At 40.9% G+C, this 25875-nt stretch overlaps 1 protein-coding gene across 6 annotated transcripts in view; it reads right to left on the bottom strand.

Moving 5' to 3' along the window:
• Positions 1–25875, bottom strand: part of ECT2L (epithelial cell transforming 2 like) — an 89877-nt gene that overhangs the window by 4441 nt on the left and 59561 nt on the right. For 4 of the 6 annotated variants that reach the window (XM_059889587.1, XM_059889586.1, XM_059889590.1 and 1 more), the window contains 11 exons: positions 24802–24894; positions 23074–23256; positions 21527–21630; positions 18833–18958; positions 14827–14913; positions 10924–11138; positions 9861–10008; positions 8157–8230; positions 7901–8057; positions 7215–7280; positions 3224–3312 (listed from right to left, as the gene is read on the bottom strand). In XM_059889587.1, the coding sequence (XP_059745570.1) occupies positions 3224–3312; positions 7215–7280; positions 7901–8057; positions 8157–8230; positions 9861–10008; positions 10924–11138; positions 14827–14913; positions 18833–18958; positions 21527–21630; positions 23074–23256; positions 24802–24894 (1342 nt within the window). The remainder of the gene's footprint in view (positions 1–3223; positions 3313–7214; positions 7281–7900; positions 8058–8156; positions 8231–9860; positions 10009–10923; positions 11139–14826; positions 14914–18832; positions 18959–21526; positions 21631–23073; positions 23257–24801; positions 24895–25875) is intronic. The other 2 variants (XM_059889589.1, NM_001191539.1) reach the window with 2 other exon arrangements.

Below are 25875 nucleotides of genomic sequence, written 5' to 3'. Positions count from 1 at the left end.
TTAAGGAGTGCTTTGCTTCAGGTTCAGCTCTTGGGAGAGTGTTGGGGGTACAGGTCATGTTAGGTGTGTGGAGAGAGAGAAATGCACTGGTCATCCAACCCCTGGAGCCACCTTCCTTTTTCACACATTTCCTTCCCATATCTGTGGTTATGATTTAGGCTGGAAGGAGAGGGATGCTTCATATTTACTGGCAGTTTGAAAGAAATAATGTTCCAGATTAAGTTGATAGGTTATTCTGAGAATAAGGGAGCAAATAGAAATAGGGATGAGGGAAAGGGGGAAGCAAGAAAGGGGGTGCATTTAGATCAGTATGTGGTGAGCTGTATGTGCTGAGTGGCCACCCTAGGTGAAAGAATTCCACCCATGTTTGTGACCCTTCTTTGGCAATATTTTTACTCTTATTACTGATAAGAATCCTATCATTTGAGAAAAATGTTTAAAAGCTGTAATAAAACTTTGCCTTTCTATCTAAATGGCCAGGGAATGTGCCTACCAGGGTGCTTTGAAGATGAAGCTTTGAAAGGAGTGTTTGCTTTGGTAAACAGATGTTTGATTTTTCCCTTTGGAAGGGATAGCGTTGAAAGTAAGTTAAATGAAGGCGAATTCTAATAGCGTGACCCACTTGGGCTGGGTGGGTGGATGGCCCAGAGGAGAAGGAGCAGGCACGTTTATTGAACTTGGAGTTGAGGCCACTTGTAACCTGAGGACGTGAGCAGGGAAAGATAAATGCACAAAGAGGTTTTTATTATTATGAAAGTGCTATTTAAAATACATATAAATGAATTTTACCTAGGAAAAAGCTTTCCAAAAGCCATTTATACTCACCAAGAGCTTCAACAAGTTTCATCCAAAGACAAAAAACACCAGAACCCTTTTTTAAAAACCTTTATTATTCTACATATGTAAAAACAAATAATTTTGCCTTTCACATTGACATAATGGAACAACTGAAATGGAAACTCTGGATCCTACTCAAGTTTCAGAATACTGCTGCTGCTCGGATTCAGAAGAACCAACTCCACGGGTAGAGTGTTTTCCTTGAACCTGGACAGGATTTCTTTGCTTTTTCACAAATAGACTCAATGACTCCGCCAAACATAGTTTAAATTCTTAACACCATTCTAGAAGTATTTTGTCATTATTTAATCACTATTAATACGTTAGCCAGATCAAGAAACAAAGTACCCAACTTCCATAAATACATAAAACTTTAAAAGTAATTTGCAGAGCATAAACTTTGGCATGAACAGATAACAGTACGTCATTGGTTCTGTGAGCTAAGTGTTAGTCACTCAGTTGTGTCCGACTGCAACGCCGTGGACAGTAGCCTGCCAGTATCCTCTGTCCATGGGATTTTCCAGGCAGGAATACTGGAGTGGGTAGCCATTCCATTCTCCAGGGTATCTTCCCAACCCAGGGATTGAATATGGGTCTCCAGCATTGCAAGCAGATTCTTTACTGTCTGATTCATGAGGGAAGCCTCTGTGAGCTGACCTAAGTCAAAACTGTTTATCACCTTGTCCTCATCATCCACATTCTGACTAGTGGATTATAGTGGCTTTTGGCAGTTGCCAGGATAAAAGTCAATTCAGAGCCAGAGTCCTGCGTCCCTGAGAAGTCTGGGTATTTCTCTTCCCCCAGTGCCCAGTTTCCTGGTCAATGACTATAGGTCCCTTTGGGTAAGCTAAAAGCAAAGGTAACAATATACATACTCTGTAGTTTAGTAATGTTTGTCCTCAAGAGGACTCAGGGTCTGAGCAGTGGATGGCCCTGTTTGGTGATCTAAAGCCGTGCCTCTATTCACCGGCCTTAGAGGCTCCACTTTGCACCTGGTGACACCCCATTAGAAGGAGAACAAAAGTAAACAAAATGCTTAAAAAATCAGCAAGTTTAAAGTCACACATGAAAATGTCAAAGTTCCAAGGTGCATAAAAGCGTAATCCAAAACTATGTGGGTTATATCTACAGAGGGACACATGCCTCCAGTTTTCTAGCTCTAAAATGACTCTCCCCAGAGCAAATTCCGTCAGTCAGAAACATGGACGTAGATAAAGAAAGATAAAGGAAGAGTGTCTGAGAATGAACATATGAAGGTAAAATTAATTCTAATAATAAAAAATTGGAATAATCCCTAGCATGTGTCCTACTACACTGTGTTTAGAATTGCTGACTTGATATCTAGTTCCTTCTCTTGTAGCTCATTTCTATTGCTCCTGACCAAAAACAACAAAATGAGAAAACAAAAACACTGTGACAGTGAGAAGTGACACAGTTGTGTGATTTGATTTTCATTTAAGGGACTGGTTTATTCCAACCTCTCCTCCATCCCAAATCCTGTCCTGGCCTTTGGGAAACATTCAGTGAAATATTCACTGAAATAACAGGTAATCTGATTTTCATTTCTTTTATTGGAATTAATTCCTCTGCATTTGGTTGCTGTTTGTGGAGCTACCATCTTTGCCATTAATACTGAAAACATAGATTTCAAATAGTTTTCTAAAGCAAGAATTTAAAAACAATGGCCCCACTCCTTGCTTTTTGTAAATAAAGTTTTATTGGAACACAGCTACACATGTATTGTTTATGAAGATCATATTAATCATTATGTATTGTATTTATGTAGCTGCTTTTGTGCTACAATGGCAAAGTTAGTTGCCACAGATATCATTTGGCAAGAAAGACCTAGAATACTTACCATCTAACCCTTTACGGAAAAGTTTGCCCATCCTTGTTCTAAAGGAGAAAAGGAAATGTTAGCACCTTCGCATCACAATAGTTTTTACACTACTGTGAGCACTGTGCAAACCAGACATGTGAGACCTCAGTACAATGGTGGTCCTACGGTGAGACCTTTGGAGCGCTGACCTCAGTAACTAACTGCAGATAATTAACTGGTCTTCTCTTTCTTAGAGTTGAGCAGATCATCCATGTGATATCTCACATCAGCTCTCCTCTCAGTAGGAAAGTGACCAAACCAGAAATCCCATGTCTCGAGTTAGTGGCCCAGGCAGTGACAGTTGGGTTTCTTCCATTCTATGAAGGAGCTGCCTGGAATCTGAGTAAGGTGATAAACACCTTACATCGTCTCAGAGGGGTGTATACGTAACTTTTCAGATCAACACAAAGATTTATTGTATATTTACAATATGACAAACATTGTACTGGATTCTGGGTACAAAATAATTAAGACACACTCATAGCCATAGGATAGTTGAATGTTTACCTTAAATAGAAACTTATGTCCTCATCACAGCAGTGAAGTTGGGCCACATCTTGAACCCTAATCAAATATCTGTTTGCTTCTGATAGAGTCTATGAAATAAAAAGAATTTGAAATATATATATATTTTTTATAAAATAAGTCTCATTACTGAATAATCATATCCCAAAAGATGTAAGTGTTGAATAGAACTCAGTTCAATTATGAAAAAAGCATTGTTTTTAAAACTATACTTGAGGGAGTTGTCTAATTTTTAAAACTATTGAAATTATTTTTTTTATTATAAATTCTTTCCTACTACCAAAAATAAAGTGGGGATGTGGGTGAGTCAGGAGGGATCTATCAAGAAATGTTACAAATTAAGATGTCAGGCTCCTTTACTGATCCAGCCATGGAGATGATCACTTGGGGCATATAGTGATCCAGAGATAAAGTTCTGTGGACTCTGTGAGTCCCAAGATTTTTGGATTTTCTGTAATCCAGTCAATCCCATTACTCTTTCCCTTTCAAAATGTGCAGATCTAAATTAGGCCAAAACAACTGCATTTTGCTTCCTCAATTTGGCCAAATAAAAACACAATCGATTAATACTTTCAGTTCAGTTCAGTTGCTCAGTCGTGTCCGACTCTTTGCGACCCCATGAATCGCAGCACGCCAGGCCTCCCTGTCCATCACCAACTCCCGGAGTTCACTCAGACTCATGTCCATCGAGTCAGTGATGCCACCCAGCCATCTCATCCTCTGTCGTCCCCTTCTCCTCCTGCCCCCAATCCCTCCCAGCATCAGAGTCTTTTCCAATGAGTCAACTCTTCGCGTGAGGTGGCCAAAGTACTGGAGTTTCAGCTTTAGCATCATTCCTTCCAAAGAAATCCCAGGGCTGATCTCCTTCAGAATGGACTGGTTGGATCTCCTTGCAGTCCAAGGGACTCTCAAGAGTCTTCTCCAACACCACAGTTCAAAAGCATCAATTCTTCAGCCTTCAGCCTTCTTCACAGTCCAACTCTCACATCCATACATGACCACAGGAAAAACCATAGCCTTGACTAGACAGACCTTTGTTGGCAAAGTAATGTCTCTGCTTTTTAATATGCTATCTAGGTTGGTCATAACTTTCCTTCCAAGGAGTAAGCGTCTTTTAATTTCATGGCTGCAGTCACCATCTGCAGTGATTTTGGAGCCCAAAAAAATAAAGTCTGACACTGTTTCAACTGTTAACCCATCTATTTGCCATGAAGTGATGGGACCAGATGCCATGATCTTCGTTTTCTGAATGTTGAGCTTTAAGCCAACTTTTTTGCTCTCCACTTTCACTTTCATCAAGAGGCTTTTTAGTTCCTCTTTACTTTCTGCCATAAGGGTGGTGTCATCTGCATATCTGAGGTTATTGATATTTCTCCTGGCAATCTTGATTCCAGCTTGTGCTTCTTCCAGTCCAGCGTTTCTCATGATGTACTCTGCATAATTCACATATTAAACTCCTGCTATATGCTGAACACTAGAAGACACTAGTTCATACCTGATGGAGCTCCCAATCTTGTGGATAAAGGACTGTAAGAATGTGTGACTGGGAGGTTCAGGGTGTTAAGAATACCTAGGAAGGGGCAACTCACACCTGGAGATGTTGGGGGAAACTTTTCAAGGCAGATGATACTTGAACTGGATCTTTAAAGTACGAATAGGAGTTTATCCAGTGGAGCAGAAAAAGAAGGCAATTTCTGAGAGGGAAGAGCATGAGCAAAACACAAATGTGTAAGGAGAGGCTGACATTATTAGAGAATTATGAGTATGTCTGTGTGGTTTGATAATCCAAAGAATAGCAAGGAGAGATAGGAAAGCCTTCCTCAGTGATCAATGCAAAGAAATAGAGGAAAACAATAGAATGGGAAAGACTAGTGATCTCTTCAAGAAAATTAGAGATACCAAGGGAACATTTCATGTAAAGATGGGCTCAATTAAGGACAGAAATGGTATGGACCTAACAAGCAGAAGATATTAAGAAGAGGTGGCAAGAATACACAGAAGATCTGTACAAAAAAGATCTTCACAACCCAGAATGATCACAATGGTGTGATCATTCACCTAGAGCCAAACATCCTGGAATGTGAAGTCAAGTGGGCCTTAGGAACAAAGCTAGTGGAGGGGATGGAATTCCAGTTGAGCTATTTCAAATCTTGAAAGACGATGCTGTGAGAGTGCTGCACTCAATATGCCAGCAAATTTGGAAAACTCAGCAGTGGCCACAGGACTGGAAAAGGTCAGTTTTCATTCCAATCTCAAAGAAAGGCAATGCCAAAGAATGCTCAAACTACCGCACAATTGCACTCATCTCACACGCTAGTAAAGTAATGCTCAAAATTCTCCAAGCCAGGCTTCAGCAATACGTGAACCATGAACTTCCAGATGTTCAAGCTGGTTTTAGAAAAGGCAGAGGAACCAGAGATCAAATTGCCAACATCCGCTGGATCATCAAAAAAGCAAGAGAGTTCCAGAAAAACATTTATTTCTGCTTTATTGACTATGCCAAAGCCTTTGACTGTGTGGATCACAACAAACTGTGGAAAATTCTGAAAGAGATGGGCATACCAGACCACCTGACCTGCCTCTTGAGAAACCTGTATGCAGGTCAGGAAGCAATAGTTAGAACTGGACATGGAACAACAGACTGGTTCCAAATAGGAAAAGGAGTACATCAAGGCTACATATTGTCACCCTGCTTATTTAACTTATATGCAGAGTACATCATGAGAAATGCTGGGCTGGAGGAAGCACAAGTTGGAATCAAGATTGCCGGGAGAAATATCGATAATATGCAGATGACACCACCCTTATGGCAGAAAGTGAAGAAGAACTAAAGAGCCTCTTGATGAAAGTGAAAGTGGAGAGTGAAAAAGTTGGCTTAAAGCTCAACATTCAGAAAACTAAGATCATGGCATCCAGTCCCATCACTTCATGGCAAATAGATGGGTTAACAGTGGAAACAGTGGCTGACTTTATTTTTCTGGGCTCCAAAATCACTGCAGATGGTGACTGCAGCCATGAAATTAAAAGACGCTTACTCCTTGGAAGGAAAGTTATGACCAACCTAGACAGCATATTAAAAAGCAGAGACATTACTTTGCCAACAAATGTCCATCTAGTCAAGGCTATGGTTTTTCCAGTGGTCATATATGGATGTGAGAGTTGGACTGTGAAGAAAGCTGAGTGCCGAAGAATTGATGCTTTTGAACTGTGGTGTTGGAGAAGACTCTTGAGAGTCCCTTGGACTGCAAGGAGATAGAACCCATTCATCCTTAAGGAGATCAGTCCTGGGTGTTCATTGGAGGGCCTGATTTTGAAGCTGAAACTCCAATACTTTGGCCACCTGATGCGAAGAGCTGACTCATTGGAAAAGACCCTGATGCTGGGAAAGATTGAGGGCAGGAGGAGAAGGGGACAACAGAGGTTGAGATGGTTGGATGGCATCACCAACTGGATGGACATGGGTTTGGGTGGGCTCCAGGAGTTGGTGATGGACAGGGAGGCCTGGCGTGTAGCAGTTCATGGGGTCACAAAGAGTCAGACACAACTGAGCAACTGAACTGAACTGAAAGGCAGTGAGAAGGAAAGTAGAATGAGTCAGACGATATTCCATAGGTAACAGATAACCAGTAGAGGACTTCCAGGATTTTTACAGATGTCCTCAGTGGGCAGAATCCTGCGCCACATATTATATGCAGGGAAATAGAAAACAATAAAGACATGGCCCCATTCCTCAAAGGGGGTCATGAGGTGTGTAGTACCAAGCAAGGTGCTAAGACTACAGAGAAATCACGGGATGGGGTCAAGCCCACTTGTGCCTCTTCTCATCTAGCATCCTTGCAGATAACAAGGATGTGGAATATGAGAGCTTGGCAGCACCTGGCACACAACAGGCACTCAATAGATGTTAGCTGAATCAGAATCACTATTTCTCCTTTTTGAGCATGAGATGTAGCAAGTGCGTTAGAATACGTACAGGGCACCCCCAGATGAGTCTCTGGATGTCTAACAGGTGATCTTTCATACTGATGTTCCGCTTCATCTAGAAAAGAAAGTGAGTTTAGGCAAACTGAAATTGTAATGTTTTTATACATATAAATAGGTTAAAATATGTTATGGCACTTGATAACGTTGTGGTATTTTCATAAAGTATCATAAGAATCTCAATTTCCTGTACCCAGTGTTTTAAAACAAAGAGGCAGGTGGCAAGACTCTGTTCAAAAAGTTTTTTTCTGGGTGTACTGTGTTACTGTTTCCATTCAGCCCAGACTCCTGGGCTGTGTGCCCATCACAGTGACATGTTCAAAATGGTAGTCCTATACTCCAAGATGATCAAATCTTGCAGAGAATAATTGTGATTGCTGTACTTTCTTAGGCAGGAAAGTTGATTAATACATTAAGAAGTACTTTCAGAAACAAAGAGGTTTGCTCTTTTTTTTTAATCTGTATAAGTGTACTTAAAGAGATATCTGAAAACATTATTTGGTTTAGAATAAAGGCCCTCAGTGCTCAATATCACTGAATACAATGATTTAGCATTAAAAGGATGAAAAAGTCTGACGAGAACCCCAAGAGGCTAAGGGATTTCAGAATCTTTGAGTCAGAGTACCACAGAAGCATCATAACATTTTTAAAGGACACAGACTCTTCCCAGCAACCAACCTGGTCTATGTAGCCTTTGTAGTTTTTCATTTGGTCAATTGCAATGGTCAAGTTTCCACGGTCAATATGTTCCGCAGGCGTGTGAAGCCTCAGAGCATAGAGAAGATGAATATATTCTTCAAACCTCCGGGATGGGTACAAAAGCAGCTCCGGAAGACTGCAGCAGGCACAGAGAGAAGGGAGCTCTGGTCCCTTTCTGAGGCCACAGAACACCAGTCCTTGGGGTGACCTAGCTGTGCTCTCCCTCAGAGCTTACCTCAGCATTTTGGTAACAATGGTCTTATCATGCCTCTTCAGGAAAGCTCGGAAGGCTGGTATCATTTCTCTGCACTAAAGATGTGAGTTATATTGTCAAAATTCTGTAAGATAGTTGTGAAGTGTTGTTTCTATTCTACCAGACAAGCATAATCTGTGAAGTGCTCAAAGCAAAAGGGCAACACCTACACCTGATCACAGTATTAATACTATAGGTGCTTCCTGATATCCTAAGTATACTGTATTAATTATACCATAAATTAACCCTAGTCATTGGACTTAATCAGTATAGAAAAATGAAAATGGACTTTGCATGCAGGTAAGCCTGGATTAGAATTCTAATTTAATTTTATCTAATTCTGTGTGACTTTGTCAAGCTTACTTAGCTCCTCTGAGCCTCAGTTTTCTCATGGATGTCATAGCTAACTCTTGGTGAGGGGCTGGGGAGGGGGCGGAAATCCTATCCATAGAGTGCCTGCCACACAGTAAGTGTTAAGTGTAGGGATTGGTGTGTAATTCTGCTGTTAAGCATGTTTTCCACAGTAACATGAAGGTGCTCCTTTGTACTTAAAATCTGTTTTAAAATGCATTATTCATCACCATTACAGTCCCCAGGAAGTCACCGCATTTTTCTCAGATGCCAGTAATTCTAATTTCTAGAAATCAAATAGTCACTGATTTCAATAATATTAATAGCTAACATTTACTGAGTACTTACTTATATGTATCCCCATGCTAGTGAAATAGACACATTATTATCCATAACTATAAAATTGCTGGCACCAATCTGCTATGATAACATGTGATGCTTTGCTCCGATTCTCATCCTAAAGGTCAGTTCTATGACACTGCTTTATTCATGCAACTTTCACATAATCGAGTTGCGCAGCAGAGCTTAAACTCCCCGGGTGGAGCAGGAAGAAGACGACAAAGGGAGATGTCTGAGGTCAGGAAGTGTTCAGAGACCTCCCAGCCCCAGGCCTTCACTTCAGGGCCTCAGGGCAGACAGGTGGGCAGGGCCACAGCGGGCACAGGGAGAGGGCACCACCATGTCCCAAGGTGCCCCTCCTGCTGCCTTTTTGATGCAAACCGAGGAGGGGAAAGAGTATCTTATTGTCATCAGAAGAGATCCTAATGAGAGCACCAAGGGGCACAGATGAGAGCTGCATCGTCCTGCTCAGACTACATACACATTGTCGCAACAAAGACAACTGTTTAAAACGCACTTGCTGAGGAATTCAAAACAAAGGAATTCCTTGTTTTATCGTGAGATTTCACACATTGAGTGCCATTATTCCACACATGATTATGAATTCCTTTTCTCCATGAGAGAGCTGGACTCACCACACGGGCTGTAGAGGCAGTGTCAAAGCAGGTTCACAGTTTTGCTTCTGCCTAATTGTGAACTATCTTCCTATAACCAAGCCCCAGGGTAACTGGTGCAGGTGGGAGTCTGGAAATTTGCATGAGGACTAGTTCAGTCCCACAACCAAGTCCTAGGCACTGCCGGGTCAAGCACTATGCCAGCCCCTAGTGATCGAAACTAAGTCAGTCAGTGCCCTCATCCTCAAAGAGCTCCCGGTAAACCAGAGGAGGAGATCCGGAAGCCAAGGATAGAAAAGTCTTTCCTACGAATTCTAGTCCTTCTAGTCCTCGAAAGTTCAGAAGGTCTAATAAATGCCTGGATGGTCCCTCCATCTGTTACCTTCTCAATAGTTTTTAGAACCACAGGGTAATTGTTGAAGAAATTGGTATATGTGTTCAACTGGCTTCCAAACTTTATGAATATTTCTCCCACACAGTGAGCGGGGCCCCATTCCTGTAGTCTGTCTCTCAGGTCATCTAGAAACCGCCTGGAACATGAGAAAAGCATGGCTGTGAAATATTGACCAACGACAGCCTATAAACTTATAAAATATAAATGTGTACTCAGTCATTTAGGGTGGGACTTTTGTCAGATCCTTTCGCCTTGACACAGAGCTGGAAAGGGAGGAAGTAGGTTGACTTGGGGGCTGACTCAGGATCCCAAGGTGGCCTGGAGAGTCTGCCCTGACTGTTCCCTCTCCCCTTTGCCTGGGGACAGTTTCTTACAGTCCTCAGAGGAGGGTGCTCAACTCACTTCAATGGCTGAATGCCATCACCACCACTAAGCCCATTTCCCTTGGATCAAAGGTTATTCTTCAGCCATCAGGGAATTTCAAAACTGGAAGCACACTAGTTCCTTTTATAGAATCTGGGGTCCCCGAAGCTAAGGAAATTGTTCTAAGTTATCTAAAGAGTTACTGGCAGAGAAACACAAGCTCAGTTTGTCTTATGCAAATGATCAATTTTCTCTCTCAACCCTTCCATATACATATACTGTTATTAAACTAATCCCCAGCCTCTGGTTCTCTAAGCAAAGTGTTCTAGTGACTTAGTCCCATTACAGCCTCCTGTTCCTCTCCCACTGATCAGCCAAACACTGATGACTATGAATAGCTCCCCTTCCCATTGTCTTTTGCATAAATAGCATAATGAATATAGAAACCCCAGGCACTGAACCTCCACTCCTTGACCTATAGCTCTGAGTCCAGGCAGAAATACACCCCAGGAATCATCACTACTGTTTGCAGCCCAGTGTCAAGAATCATCTCTCTTCTGTGAGGTGATCAGGCAGTGTCTCCAAGAAGGGCAGAGAATGACTGAGCCTCTGTATAACTTTTTGAAACAAGTGTGTGTTCCTCCCATACCACAATGAATATTTCAAAATATAGCTATTCAGAGTTTACCTGTTGAGACATAAGATCTGCAGAATATCAGAGAACATGATCTGGATGTTTGCAGCACTCAGAATGGCTCTGTTTGATGACAGTGCCGCTCTCAGTGGCCTCACATAAACATCTCTCACAATTTCCAGCATCTGCACATATTTTCTCTCGCTCTGTAAGAGTTCCCTGACGACTCTGGTTCGCTTTTCAGCTGAATCCAGCTGGAGTTTTCTCTCCTGTGGAAAAGCATTAAGAACTCAGAACGAAAGTGTAATTACTCATTTCAGGCTTCCATCATCCAAAGGCCTGACAGTCAAAGGAGACAGAGAAATGAAAGTATTGAGCAGTCAGGAGGTCACTCTGAGGGTACCTTTCTGATTCGTGATATGCAGGGCTGAAGGGAAACTTGATAAAGGAATATGGAGGACTCTGCTTGACCCCATCATCAAACTGTCCCTTACACTGGCCAGCCTGATGCCATAGATGAGATGGGTCTTGGATTCTTGAATCTTGAGAAGGTACAGGTTGAGAATTTACTTTGATCCATCTATGCATCCAAATAGATATCTAGTGTCATGTGCTAGGTGTTGGCTTCTACAATGATGCTAAGGCAGAATTCTGCCCTTACAGAGGTGATGGTGAGAAAGCCTTTGGGTTGTGCATTGTTTTCCTTTTTTTTTTTTCCCCCAGTAGCGTTTTATTGATTATCATGTAGACAAGACTGAAATGAGCTAGACCTCTCGTTATCAAATAATTCAATAGTTATTTCCCGCTATGTATTATGAAATACCAAAATCATGCTCTTCTTTCTGTGTTTAGGAAAAACTACTATCTCTCCTGGGTAGTTAGGTTTCCCAATGTTCTATGCTTTCTATATATCAAAGTTCTGTTTTAGCAATCCTGAGGGAAAAGCCATGCACTGGTGTTAAGAAATCCCACACCCTGATATTGAGTGCTATGTTTATGACTGGAGAAATTAATTTTCCTTACTGGAATTAGGATTCTTTCCCTTCTATTTATACTTTTGAAGTTGTAAAATTAGTATTTTTACAATAGAAAACAATCACAATATTCAAATTTAAAAAATCTAATAGCCTTGTATTTGTACCTAGGACGATTAAAACTCTTAGAACACAATTTCCTCTTTCCCCTCCAGCCCCACACTGCTCCAAATAAAATAAGACAATACTAATGTTTAATGTCATGTGATCTGCACCTGAAATGTCAACCATAATTTCATGATCTAAAATTAAAATGTGAAAATAATTTAAGAATCAGAACACTCATTCTGTTTGAGATACTATAAACACTGTTCTTGGTTAGTTTTAATCTTTCAAACACATGCCTATTGTATATGAAGCCTATTTCAGTTCAGTTCAGTCACTCAGTTGTGTCCGACTCTTTGCGACCCCATGAATCGCAGCACGCCAGGCCTCCCTGTCCATCACCAACTCCCGGAGTTCACTCAGATTCACGTCCATCAAAGTCAGTGATGCCATCCAGCCATCTCATCCTCTGTCATCCCCTTCTCCTCCTGCCCCCAATCCCTCCCAGCATCAAGGTCTTTTCCAATGAGTCAACTCTTCGCATGAGGTGGCCAAAATACTGGACTTTAAGCTTTAGCGTCAGTCCTTCCAATGAATACCCAGGGCTGGTCTCCTTTAGAATGGACTGGTTGGATCTCCTTGCAGTCCAAGGGACTCTTAAGAGTCTTCTCCAGCACCACAGTTCAAAAGCATCAATTCTTCGGCCCTCAGCCTTCTTCACAGTCCAACTCTCACATCCATACCATGACCACTGGAAAAATCATAGCCTTGACTAGACGGAACTTTGTTGGCAAAGTAATGTCTCTGCTTTTTAATATGCTGTCTAGGTTGGTCATAACGTTTCTTCCAAGGAGCAAGCGTCTTTTGATTTCATGGCTGCAGTCACCATGGGCAGTGATTTTGGAGCCCCCCAAAATAAAGTATGTCACTGTTTCCATTGTTTGCCCATCTATTTGCCATGAAGTGATCTTTAAAATACTGGAGTTATCTAATATTTATAACGATTTTGATTTAAGGTTTCAGTTGTCAAATTTCCGCTGTTATCTTGAAACTATAATAGAGCGCTGCCCAGAATAGCTCTTAGCAGCGATTGCTGTGACCCATTAGCCCCACCCCCACCCCACCCTAGCCACCCTCCCCACCCCACCCTGTTACCAGGCAACAGCTACTGAGAGACCGTTAGCATTCCTGCTCAGCCATTGGTTGGTGCCACAGTGGCCCCTCCCACAAACAACCAACTGTCAATAAGGTTCCGTTGGTGGGAGCATTCCACCAACCGTCAGCCGAGTGGTGGTCTTCTGGTGCAAAGTGAGGTAAGAGGTGGATCTCAGCTTTTTCCCTGGGTTCTGTAGCTCACCCAGCCTTGGGCCAGCGGGGACCCTGTTCTGCAGGGCTCTGGAGCTCCTACCATGGCCGCCCACTGGCCGAGCCCCACAGGCCTTGAGGCAATGGTGAGCTTCTCCCCCATCCCCACCTCTGAGACCTAATGGCAGTTGCCATCTGCCTGGGACGTACGTAGTCTCCAGAACCTGTCCCTGCAATTTGGGTGGCCTGAGGAGCCTGAGGGCGGGCCAGTCGGGTTGGGTGCCTCCGTCAGTGATGACGGCTGGGCAGGGTCTGGGGGCCTGGCCGTGAAGGAGCCACCTGTCAGCCAATACCAGAGCTCGGAGGGTGAAAGTTGTGCCTTGGAACCTGGCCCTTTCCTGTCAGAACAGAGGATAATGTTTGTTTGGTAGAAATTTATAGGAACATCATTACCTGACCATGACCTGACCTCAAGAACAAAGGCTCTGATACAGAGAAGTCTGTAACGACTAACCACACTCCCTCTCACCTTTCCTAGAAAAGCACTTTGCTGAGAGCTTTCAGGGAGTTTGGGGTTTTTAAGGCCTGAGCCACCTTTCTCTTGCCTGGCTCTGCGATTACCTTTTCTCTGCTCCAAACTCCCACATTTTGGTATGTTTGGCCTCACTGTACGTTGGGCACATGGAGTTGTGCTTGGGTAACAAAACCATTGTGCAGTATTATCACCAATGGTCAGCGGAGATACTGTCGTATTTATTTTTTTGTAAACCCTCTCTTCCTGGGTGGTTCCTGGGATGGCGTGGGGCTGAGTGAGCCCGCAGCTGCCGAGGTCCACAGGGACACTGTCCACTGTAGGCGGACTGTAGGCACCACCCACTCTAGGCAGACTGGTCCCGGCTGTTGGGTGGTTGGGAAAGAGCCCAGGGCCGAGCACCCTTCTGCAGGATTCAAACTTTTCTCTCTGCCTGTTTCTTGACCTTAAGGAAATCACTTAAGTTTTCTGACTTGACTTCCTCTTCTACAAAATGCGGGTTCTAATGTCTGCCTTTCAGAATTCTGAGGTTGAAACATGACAGTAAAAGTGGATGTGTGCTATAGAAATGCTAGACGGCACGCATGCGCTGTGTGTTAACCGGCAGCACAGGACCAAGCCTCTGCTGGTCCACACCTCCTCCACCCACTACCCGTTGAAAGACAACCCTAAAGGTTATATTCATTATACTCAACATTTGAAATCAGACCGTAGCTGATGATGAGTCTGTTAGAAACTGTGATTGATTATACTCAATCAACAGTTGATGGGTTGGTTAGAAACTGTGAACCTTTGTGTCCACGGACCATTTCTTTAAATGCCTTTCTAGCGTCCTATTAGAAAAGGATGGAGTAGCACAGAGATGATTGTTGTTGCCAAGATGTTTCATGTCCATCCCCTTGGCTCAACTTCTTTTTAGATCAGGACTTACTCAAAAGAAAAAGCTACTGGCTGGATCTCCTCCAGTTATATTTGGGGGTTCCCCCCGTCAAGAGAAACTCTCAAGAAAAGAGAAAGAACAAACCAGAATAGTTGGCTTACCAGCTTAACCAGCAACTCAAAATTTGGATCATTTTTGCTGAGACTTGGTTTTGTGTCCTGAGGGTTATCTTCTATAACATCTCTTTCCTGAGGATTAAATGCAGACTTGATTATTTGGAGGCAGGCCCTGGGATATCTAAATGCCCAGTCAGTGCTAAGCCCACAGGAGGCTCTTAGTAGCTCTGCCTTTGGCCCTAATCACAGGGTTCTCTAGAAACATAAGTTAAGCACTCAACAAAATTAAATTTTATGTTTTACAAAATAATAACTTTTTGCTTCCTAGGAACTGTGTTAAGAAACTAAATTCAGTGCAGTTTCCGTTTTCCCTGGGAACAGCTCCTCACACATGCCTGGGAAATAGGTCTCTGCCTGAGTTCTGGCAGCAGTGCGCACATAAGTTACCTTACTTTCAAGATGCTAGAAGAAAAGTTCACAATACTTTGTAAAATTCACCTCTTTTTTCACCTAATGAAAAATTGTCATAAAGTTTCATAAAGAAATTCACATGCCATTTCTAGATCTGTTTCCACATTTAAATATGGCTTATTCTTTCCTCACTTTGCCTTGTTAATTTTTCTTGTGGCTTCCATATAAATTATCACATTAAAAAATAGCGCCCCTTCCGCTTTCCCTGCAGCATCCCAGGGTCCAGCTGAGAAATGGAACACTGGTCCCACGTTTGTGTTGAAAGCTAATGATGATTAATGGTCACTGCTGCTGCCCTTCTGAGTCAAAGATAAAACTATCCATGGCAACCCCTTGATATATAGGAGTGAAACTAGAAGAAAAACACCAATTTATAACCAAGACTCCTTTTGTCTTGCTCTATTCAGACAAAAACACGCTTTTATTTTGTACCTGCAGACATGCCTCATGGCTGCCTGAAGCCTTTGTGTAAGACCCCTGGGCCCAGAAGCACACACAACCAGCCAGTTTCTCCCGGGCCTGCAGGCCCCCCACCTGAGTCTGAGCACTTCATGGCTGCTCCACATAGTCTTCTCACCATGTCCTTTCCCATTTGGGGCTGACCCACACCAGTCTGGCATGTATTTATACTTGTGTGTGTGTGTGCTCAGTCAGGTCCAACTCTTTGTAACCCCATGAACTTTAGCCCACCAGGCTCCTCTTTCCATGGAATTTTCCAGACAAGCATACTACGGTGGGTTGTCATTTCCTACTCCAGTATTTATATTTATGCCAGGTCAGGGGGAATCTAGTTTGAATTTTGACAAAATAATTCAAAATTTCTATGCGTGGAATATTGTCTTCTTTCAAAATATGTAATAATACTGATCATTCATATAGAGAAATGATAACTTCAACCAGTTAGCAGTGACACTGCAGTTGTGTAGGTAGACGTGGTTGCAGGTATAAAATGAAAATGAAACTCAGCCTGCTTGACTGGAGTTTAAGAGAACCCAAGCCATACAGATTCGAATTGTGGATTCCACAGATGACGGAGGCCCCATTATCTGGGATATCATCCCTTTGGACAGGCTCCCATGAGTGCTCATTCACTGAAGCTCAGCAGTGGACTCCTGGACCACCCTGGCTATCTTAGAACCTGCTTACTCAGACTGGGCTTTGTTTCACCTCTGGCTCAGCAACAGCTTTTAAGAATTTTTAAACCACTGAACTACCAGGGAATTCCCAGCTACAGCTATTTCTTAAATGTAAATTTTTCTTTGTGGATAGCAAGTCAATTTGATATAGTAATTGTGTTTGAACCTAAAAACAACATGTTCTCTCATTTTATATTATTTAATTATTAGGATTTTTAGGACCTGTTCTTAGGTTAAGATGCCATTTGTTATTCATTTTGAAGGAGGAACTCAAAGGAAGTAACAGAGTAGCAAACTTCACACATTTTTAAGAACACAATTATTTTGAGTCAATGGGCCTTTGCCTTGAGATTCTCCATGGCCTGTAAGGGAGACTTTGGATCACATATTCAGAATTTTCCTCTAGGATCTTAGTTATTGCTAACATCCTAATTATTGCTGGTGCTTCTCCCAGAAAACACTTGACTACCTGAATTAGGGTCCAGAAAGAGTTGTGAGGCTTCCCAGGTGGCTCAGTGGTAAAAAAAAAAAAAAAAAAAAATCCACCTGCCAATGCAGGAAACACAGGAGATGTGGTCTGATCCCTGGGTCCAGAAGATCCCCTGGAGAAGGAAATGGCAACCCACTCCAGTGTTCTTGCCTGGGAAATCCTATGGACAGAGGAGCCTGGCGGTCTACAGTCCATTGGGTCGCAGAGAGTTGGACACGACTGAGCGACTGAGCATGCATGCAGTAGTTGTGAAAAATGATAGTGCTGAAGAACAACTATGATTCTGGCTGTGACCTATCACCATGTTCTATAGCATCAGTGTAAACACTGCAGGCATATCAAGGCCAGGAGTTACTATTGTACTACTGACTGGGCAGCAAGATGATAGATTAATAGAGTGAGCTATCTACCTATCTATATGTATATATGTATGTGTATTTGGTCCTGGATTTGGCAGACAAATCCTCTTACACAAACCCTTGTGGAAGAATCTATAAAACAGTTGTCTCAGAAGAAGGCGTTACTTTCCACTCCCATGGTTGAGAGTTTGTGTGCTCTTCTGGATGAATATCTACACTTTTAAAAATAAACTCCAGGGTGTGGAGAAACTCACCTCCATTTTATCTGAATTCAGCACCTATATTTAATCTGTGGTTTTCCTTCCTAGGGCCACCAACTTTGTTTCATGGGCATTATGCACAAGCTCCCAAGTTTTAAATAACAGAAAACCAAATAATAATCTAAGATCTATTTTTTTTTTATTTTATTTTTAAAAAAGGAAAATATCAAAGATATTCCCAGGCATTAAGGAGTTTAACATTTCTGTAGTTTTACTACAGGAAGGTGATGTAACAAGAGCAGGTCTATTGGTTCTGATTCTCTGGAGAACTCTGATGAGTACATGGTCTGTGAGTTTTGTAAGAGATAGATTTAGGGGTCAGGCTACAAGGAAGCAGGGTTCTAACATCTAAAGGCTTTGATGTCCCTGGGAATGTGTTTATCAAGACTCCTCCTGAAGAGGATGCTTGTGGTTGGGAAGAATAAGCTGCTTCAGGGAGTGGGGGTTCTGCTAAGAGGCATGGTCTACTAAAGACAGAGGGCAGGGGCTGCATAACTGCAGGCCTTTCACTCTGCTGAGTGAGTCTAGGGCAGCTTGGCAGAGAGGACGCGGCCCCAGTGGTGCTCCATTTGCCTTTCCCTGCACTGTGCTGTCCTGTAAAGCCAGGGCAACAAAGTCTTCCAGAATATTAGGTTAATAGGGCAACACACCATTTGCTACTAGGGGAACTTACAAGTCTATTTCTCCTAACAGTCTCCACGGTGACTTTGTGTTAGGGGTGGCATCCCCAGCCTTCAATCATCAAAGATAGGTGCTTTTCCAATGGGCATGAAATGGCATTTTCATAGACATCAGTTCTCTGAATGACAGTGCAATTTTCAGTATTTCCTGAATCCATATTACTTCACTTAACCAAGAATGTACATATTCTGAATATAGTACTGGCAAAATTATTTTTGCTCAACTAAAGAACTAGCTTCAAACCCACTTTTTTTTCTTTTATGAATTTGAATCTCAACTAAAAGAAAAAAGGAAAAATGAACCATTTTTAGTTTCACCAAAAAAGTGTCCTGGGCTGCAAAAAAAAAAAATCTCTTTAAGTTATGTTGGACAGAATGCGAGTATTCAGTTCTTCCCCCAAGAGTCAACTAGTGTTTACTCTCATCAGCATGATGCCATGTAATCCACTAATCAAGTAGATTAAGTGTTACTAACATTATGAAACTACAAAACACCCTTTTAAAAATAAAAATCCATGAAAATGAAGTTCTTATGAGAAATGACAAATTGAAAGCTTTCAAGGTTAGAATTATCATTACTGATTATGAATTTCTTAAGCACATTTCTCAAACTGTACAGTGAAGCAACAGCATAAAAATGCCACAGTAATTTTACCTTTGTGAGTAAACTGTGTGTTGCCTTTGGGTCACTTTTTGTCAGAATGACATTTCCTTCAAAATGCTTGCTCTTTTTACTACATTTCTTTAGCAGAAAATATGACAAAAATTCCAGAGGGTTGTCCTGAAAGATTACCAACCCCCCCAAAAAAAGAATTTTTATTTCAAATGCAGGTCAACAAGAGTGCAGCAGATATGAGAACACATTTTCTAGTAGCATTTTCAGCTTTCTACCTAATTTACAAGTCTAGAACAAAGTCACTCTTATTTGAGGCAGTAAATGGGGCTTTCTGGTTAATCTTGGTTCTTAGCTTATTGTCACAGTTCAGTGAGGATGCCAAGGTCTTGTGGGAGGGTCTCAAGGTCTTCAGAACCAAAGTGACCCACACTGGCCTCTTAGCCAGAGGAGGAAAGGGGACAGGACAACTTTGGTGTGTTACAGGGGAAAGAAGAGAGCCTCCAAGCAGCAGAATTCTTGCGGAAAACACCCTGGTAAGACTCCCAAATCTGGTTCCCTCTCAGGCTGTAGGTTTGAACACCATGAAAATTATATCATACAAGGTTATTTTAAAATAATTTGGTGGCATAAGTACCATGAACCAACATCAGACATTGAATAATTCTTTGGTGTTTGAGAATACTGCAGAGAATTTCAGGGCCTCAGGATTATCCCTGTGAACATCCCTGATCATATTATCAGCTGAATTCTCCAGGGCATTTATTGCTGGGCTGTGAGAGGGTTGGCTAGTGCACTGGAGAGTTGAGTCTTCAGAAAAGAAATTCATGGCTACCTGCAACTCCTCGGGCTCTACAATGGGCCATGAGCCCAGGAGATGTCTGGTGCTTACCCAGGAAGCCAAGTTGAAACCATGATAGATAAGGAGAAAGTGTCCAAAGGCAATGTTAAATCCTCCACAAAGTATAATTACTACAGTGGGAAATATTTGAGAACTGTTTCTTGGAAAACTACAAGCCTTATACAGCATCAGGTATGTTGATAATACCCCGTTCCTGTCCTGTTCTCAGCTTCCCCTGAACTGAGGGCTGCAACAATTCTTCCTTATGCATGGGGATTTGCTTCGGGACCTCTGCAAATACCAAAATTCTCAGATACTCAAGTCCCTTATGTAAAATGGTGTTGTACTTGAATATAACCTAGGACATTCTCCCATATACTTTGGTGTGTGTGCCCAGAGGGTAAAGCGTCTGCCTGCAATGTGGGAGACTCGGGTTTGATCCCTAGGTCGGGAAGATGCCCTGGAGAAGGAAATAGCAACCCACTCCAGAACTCTTGCCTGGAAAATTCCATGGATGGGGTAGCCTGGTAAGCTATAGTCCGTGGGATCGAAAAGAGTTGCACACAACTGAGCAACTTTCACTTTCACTTTGTGACCCCATGGACTATAGCCCACCAGGCTCCTCTGTCCATGGAATTTTCTAGGCAAGAATATGGGAGCATGTTGCCATTTCCTACTTTGGGGGATCTTCCCGACACAGGAATAGAACCCAAGTCTCTTGCACGTCCTGCACTGGCAGGCTGATTCTTTACAACTGCACTACCTGGGAAACACCCCCATATACTTTACACATTTATTTATTCATTTGTTTGGCTGCACCGGGTCTTAGTTGCCACACATGGGATTTTCAGTCTTTAGTTGCAGCTCTCAGCATTTAGGTTCTTGACAAGGGGTTGAACCCAGGCCCGCTGCATTGGGAGTGCAGAGTCTTAGCCACTGGACCACCAGGGAAGTCCGTCCCATATACTTTAAATCATCTCTCAATTACTTATAGTACTAGTACAGTATAAACACTATGTAAATAGTTGTCAACGCATGACTAAATTCAAGTTTCACCTTTTGAAACTTTTGGAATTAAAAAATATGTATTTAATTGGTTACTCCAGGTCTTAGTTACAGCATCTGGGTTCTAGTTTCATGACCAGGGAATGAACTTAGGTCCCCTGCATTGACAGCATGAAGTCTTAGCCACCAGGTGAGTCCCTGGAATTTTTTTTAATGAATATTTTCAACATGTGGTTGGGTGAATCTGAGGGTGCAGAACCCATGGTTGCAGAACCCAAGGATACATAGAGTTGACTGTATTTTATTTTCCTAGAGCCTTTCTATGATATTAGAGCAGAGTATGTTTTTATTCTGCCTCCCCTCATTGTGTCCTAGTGTGTGGACTGACTTTTCTGGAAGAGCATTCAAAATTTGCTTCTGATTTTTTTCAGGCTTTCCCTAAGCTTATCCCCAACCAAATTACTGACTTGCATGTTTCTGTCCTGTTTTCTCTTTTCCTTCCTCTCTCATCTAGCCTTCCTTGCCTTTCATCTATTATAGCTGGTTTCACCATTTCTCAGTTTTTCTGCCATACTATTAATTGTTTTAACTGTTGAATAATGTTTATGTGAAATATAAGCCACTAAACATGTTTTTTTATTTAAGAAGTCACTTCTGACTTAAATTAATCACAAGATAGAACAGTGTACCATATGATTAATATCAAATAACTGAGAAGATTTTCCTATTTTTGTGTAATACATCTTGGGTTCAGACTCTTTCAGTGACTGTTTTCATAAACTGATGCTATTTCTCTGAGGAATTGTGTCCTAAAGGATAAAGTGGTAAATGCACACTAAAATTTAAGTTTTGGGGTTTTTGTAGCTTATTTTATTCAAAGGAACACTTACAGAATTTTCTTTTGAAAGTTCTATCAATCCATCTGCCAGAGCTTGTATGATTTCTTGGTTATTCAGAATGTTAGCCACACTCATGGTGTCAAATACAAATTGCCCTGTAAATATAAGTCCATATGCTTTGTAATTAATTAAGAGATGTGATCAAGAAGAAAACTCAGTCCTTACAGTTGCTTGTTAGTTGATAAAAATGCAGACTAAGAATAAAAATTCTATTATGCCATGAAGATTATCTATCAAGATAAAATAGAAAATGAGCAAAAGCATCTAAATGTGTAGCATATAAAAAGTGACCACTCTGACAAAGTTGATATTGAATAAAATATACAAATTGGACAGGGAAAGAACATGTAAAAATGAACCTTATAAAGTTTAGATTCTCAATTCCACCAAAAGCTCCTCTATATTCTGCATTATCTTTGTGCTCAATTCCATAAATATTTTAAGTCCATAGGGAATAACATACAAACATACATACAGACACCTATATTTTTAAAATATTTTGAGCAACTTGCATTGATTTGAAAAGCAACCTTTTTCCATTTGATTTTCATGCCTTATGACATACATGATCAAAAAACACTTCTACTGTTAATCTTTTCATGTATCTCTCTAGTAGTTAATATCTGTGAAAGAACCATAACATAACCATAACATAGCCTCATAAGAAATTTTAAATATTAGCTGAACACCTACTAAATGTGGTAGAGTTAAAACCAAAAAGACAAATCCCTGCTTTATGCAGAGAGAGATGGGCATATGTTGACAGATGAAATACCTGTATGCATATTTGTATGTTACAGCTCTTGTGTAGACAGAGCAAGGCAGAGGAAGGGAAGAGAGAAGTAAGACATAGATATATAATGACTTGACTGGTACAGTGCTTCAGTGACATGTGAAGAGTTAGGGAGGAAAATGAGTTGGCAGTTAAAGATGCAGGAAAAACCTAACTTTTTTTTAAAAAAGTACTTGATTTTGAAGAACTGACTGGTTTAGATGAAGATCTAAAGTTGAAACAGGACATTGTTTTCAAGAGTCTTTATTGTGATAATTGAATCATGAGTAAGAAGTGTAAATGTGAAAACAAATTCAGTAATGTCCAATAGGCCTGTCCATGAAGCCCGTCACCAAATTAAATATTTTAGAAAGAAAATACATAGAATTTAATTATAGAACAATTTAAGTAATGGGTGCTGTGGTCTAAGAGATGCTTAACTGGGATGTTGGTGCTTAACTTTGAGAGCAAATTGAAGAGGGAAAAGGACAGAGCTCTCTGGCTTAGCAAAGTGAATTTTGCCAAGGTAAACAATTGACTGACAGAATTAATAAGATGGTAAAATTTGAAACCAGGAACTAGCTTCAGCATTTTAAAGATGAATATATTTGTTCTTAGTGGATATTCATGATATCTGAAAGAAGCTATGAAAAACAAAGACAATGAACAATCAGTTTTTTACTTCTGCATTCCTACATTTGTATTCACTTTGGATATGTGACAAGCTTCATAATTAACCAGCAACAGAAGCAGCAACAGTTCTTACCTATCATCCTGCCACTGATGTTCTTCTGCAACTCCTTGAAGAGAGGACTTAGTTGTTTCCTTACTGATTTCAAGGTGTCTTCCAGGAAGTCGGTAAGGCTGGACCATGTCTGCAGCTTTGATTCGCTGAAGTAGATGGAAGGGGGTGCCGTTTCCCACTGTCGTCCCAGCCAGTCACTAAGAACTGACATTATTTTCTGCATTTAGTATCACAGACTTAAGCTCAGAGTTCTTCTTGTTTACAGTATGGGAAAAAAAATACTCTTAATTGTATTTATATCAGGCTTATTACCCTTTCTCATTAGAAGTCTAAGATAAACACCCATAGTCTGCTTTCAAAGGTAAAATTAGAAACTCAAAAAGGACAAAATGAATAATTTCAAATGTCTATCTACTCTTTGATAAGATTGACATTTACACTGTATTTGAAGTAAAATTAAATAGCTGCTGGATTTTTGCATCAAAAGCAGAATAGACTTCCAAATAAGAATATACTATTTTATGTTCACATCCTAAAAAGTAAAAATACAGGAAAACCGCATTTTACCTGGTTTCCCCATCATGTCATCCAAAAGTCATCTCCATTGGAGCCAACCCTGCATCTTATTTACATCATGTCCAGCTGCTCTCTCTCTCTCTACAGATATCTCTACATGTACTGAAATGGGTGCTTAAAGTTTCTGTCCTTGAAAATCAGTGACTGAATGACACAGGACCAAAGGAAATTCAATTTTCTGTCCTAAATGGATAGTTTCATTCTTCTTTCCACATTTTTTGCTGATAAACATGAAACTATTTGTAACATGTTCTAGAATGAGAAGAAAAAGTGGGAAAAAGAGGAAGAAGAGACAGAGGAGAAAAAGATGAAAACCCATTTTATAACTGCAGTGTCTAGACCCTGTTATCTCTGCGAGGCTGATTTCCTCCCTGAATGGGGCCAAATATGCTCTCATTGGACGCTGCTGCTATGTAAACTAAAATTAACAAGCAACTTCTGCTACAAAGCTGTATTAGGTCAGTGTGCTTTTTGTTGTATCATCATGAATCTTCTTCCTTACAAGTCTCCCATGATTCCAGCTTTCCTGTCTTGAAAGGCACTTAGCATTCAGGATTAGAGAAGTAATGCTTTATATAGTTTTACATCACTTCCATCCCTGTTTGATAGGAAGTGAGAGAGTTTTAAAGGGGAAAATGATTAACATTATTACAGCAAAGCAATTTCACTCTTGTTGGTCAGACAATGTTATTTTGATCCAATAGTTGCAGCTTTAGTATCTAAATGAAATTTTGCTTTCAAGTGTAATTTCTCTTTGTTCTTCCTCTCCCTTAATGCTACTGCAATGAAACTTGAGCCAGCCCCTTCACTAGCTCCTTATAGCTCCAATTCATTTTTCCAAATGAAAGCACATTGATAATGTTTTATGAAGAGAATTATGCTCTGTACTTATCATTTCTCTAGATCAGCTACATCTTTGTTTAACTGTTAAAGCTGGTATTTTCGCAAATGATGGTTTGAAGCAGATATTTGTAATAATAATTCCCTTCTAAGCAAATGACGGAGTGATGAGAAATGAACTAGCTTGGGAAGTGACAGCACTCCTTCAGAGTAGGAATGAAAGGCAGTAATTGACATTGCCAGAACCAGTATTATTAGCTGTGTTTTGTCCTTGGTGATCCTGGAGTTGGTGGGTATCAATGGACACAGTAGTCAGCACCCATACACACTTACGATGTTGGTAAGAGCCAGTGGCAATCCCAGTAGGAGCAGTAAATAATGTGCCAGTCAGTTGAGACAGCTGAGAAAGAACTTCTATTCCTGCCTCTGCACAGTCAAAAATACTTTCATTAGTTCACTCACAGGTTTTGCCATAACAGTTAAACACTACTTAGAAGCACTAATGAGCTGGCCAAGAAAGGTCACTTGTAGGTCTTGTCTTCAACTCAAATCCCTCATGGAATAGTCCGTCAGCGCTTTACAGTTCATCCCTCAATGCTGAAGTCCAGACACTTCATTCAGGAGGATTGACAACAGGGTGGAGAAAGAGGGATGCAGTTTGACCTGGTGTTTATTTTCAAATTTGGAATTAGGCCAAAGACAGAAAAGTCTACACAGATTTTCTAAAATAGTCTGAGTCGAAGTCTCCTGCAAGAGGCTGGTTTTAAAACTGTTAAACACACAGTGGAATACAATGGTCAAATTTTAGTGTTAATTTTACCCCTTCTTCTGTGACACAGCATATAGATCAAACTACTTCAAATGAAACTATACGTAATGTACTTTAATTCTTTGTGGTCCAGGAGTAAAGGATCACTCCAAGTTGTTTCAGTTGCTGCAGCAAGATGGTTGTGGCTGAAAGATTGGGATGTCTGTCATTTATTTGTATCTAATGTTTCCAATGACAAATAGATCAATGAAATTACAGCAAGTTCATAAGGGTACCTATACATTCATAGTCAACTGATTTCAACTAAGATGCAAATAAAATCCACTGGGAAAAGGATGGTCTTTATAAGGAATGGTACTGAAATAATTTGATAGCCATGTGTTTTTTTAAAAAGAACTTCAATTTATACCTGGCATTCTATTTTTTAAAAAAAAGCATAAGTCAAATGGATCACAAACCCAAATGTCAAACATAAAACTAGAAATAATTTTGGAGAAATCATAGAAGTGATCTTTGGTTAGGTAGAGTTTTTAGATATGACATCAAAAGCATAATTTATAAAACATAAAGATTGATAAATTAGACTTTATCAAAATTAAGAATTTCTTGTCTTCAAAACAAACTATTCAGAGAAGGAA

This window comes from Bos taurus, chromosome 9 (assembly GCF_002263795.3).
Source record: "Bos taurus isolate L1 Dominette 01449 registration number 42190680 breed Hereford chromosome 9, ARS-UCD2.0, whole genome shotgun sequence".
In the NCBI taxonomy this organism is placed as follows: Eukaryota; Metazoa; Chordata; class Mammalia; order Artiodactyla; family Bovidae; genus Bos; species Bos taurus.
This window is presented reverse-complemented; position numbering and strand designations above follow the sequence as displayed.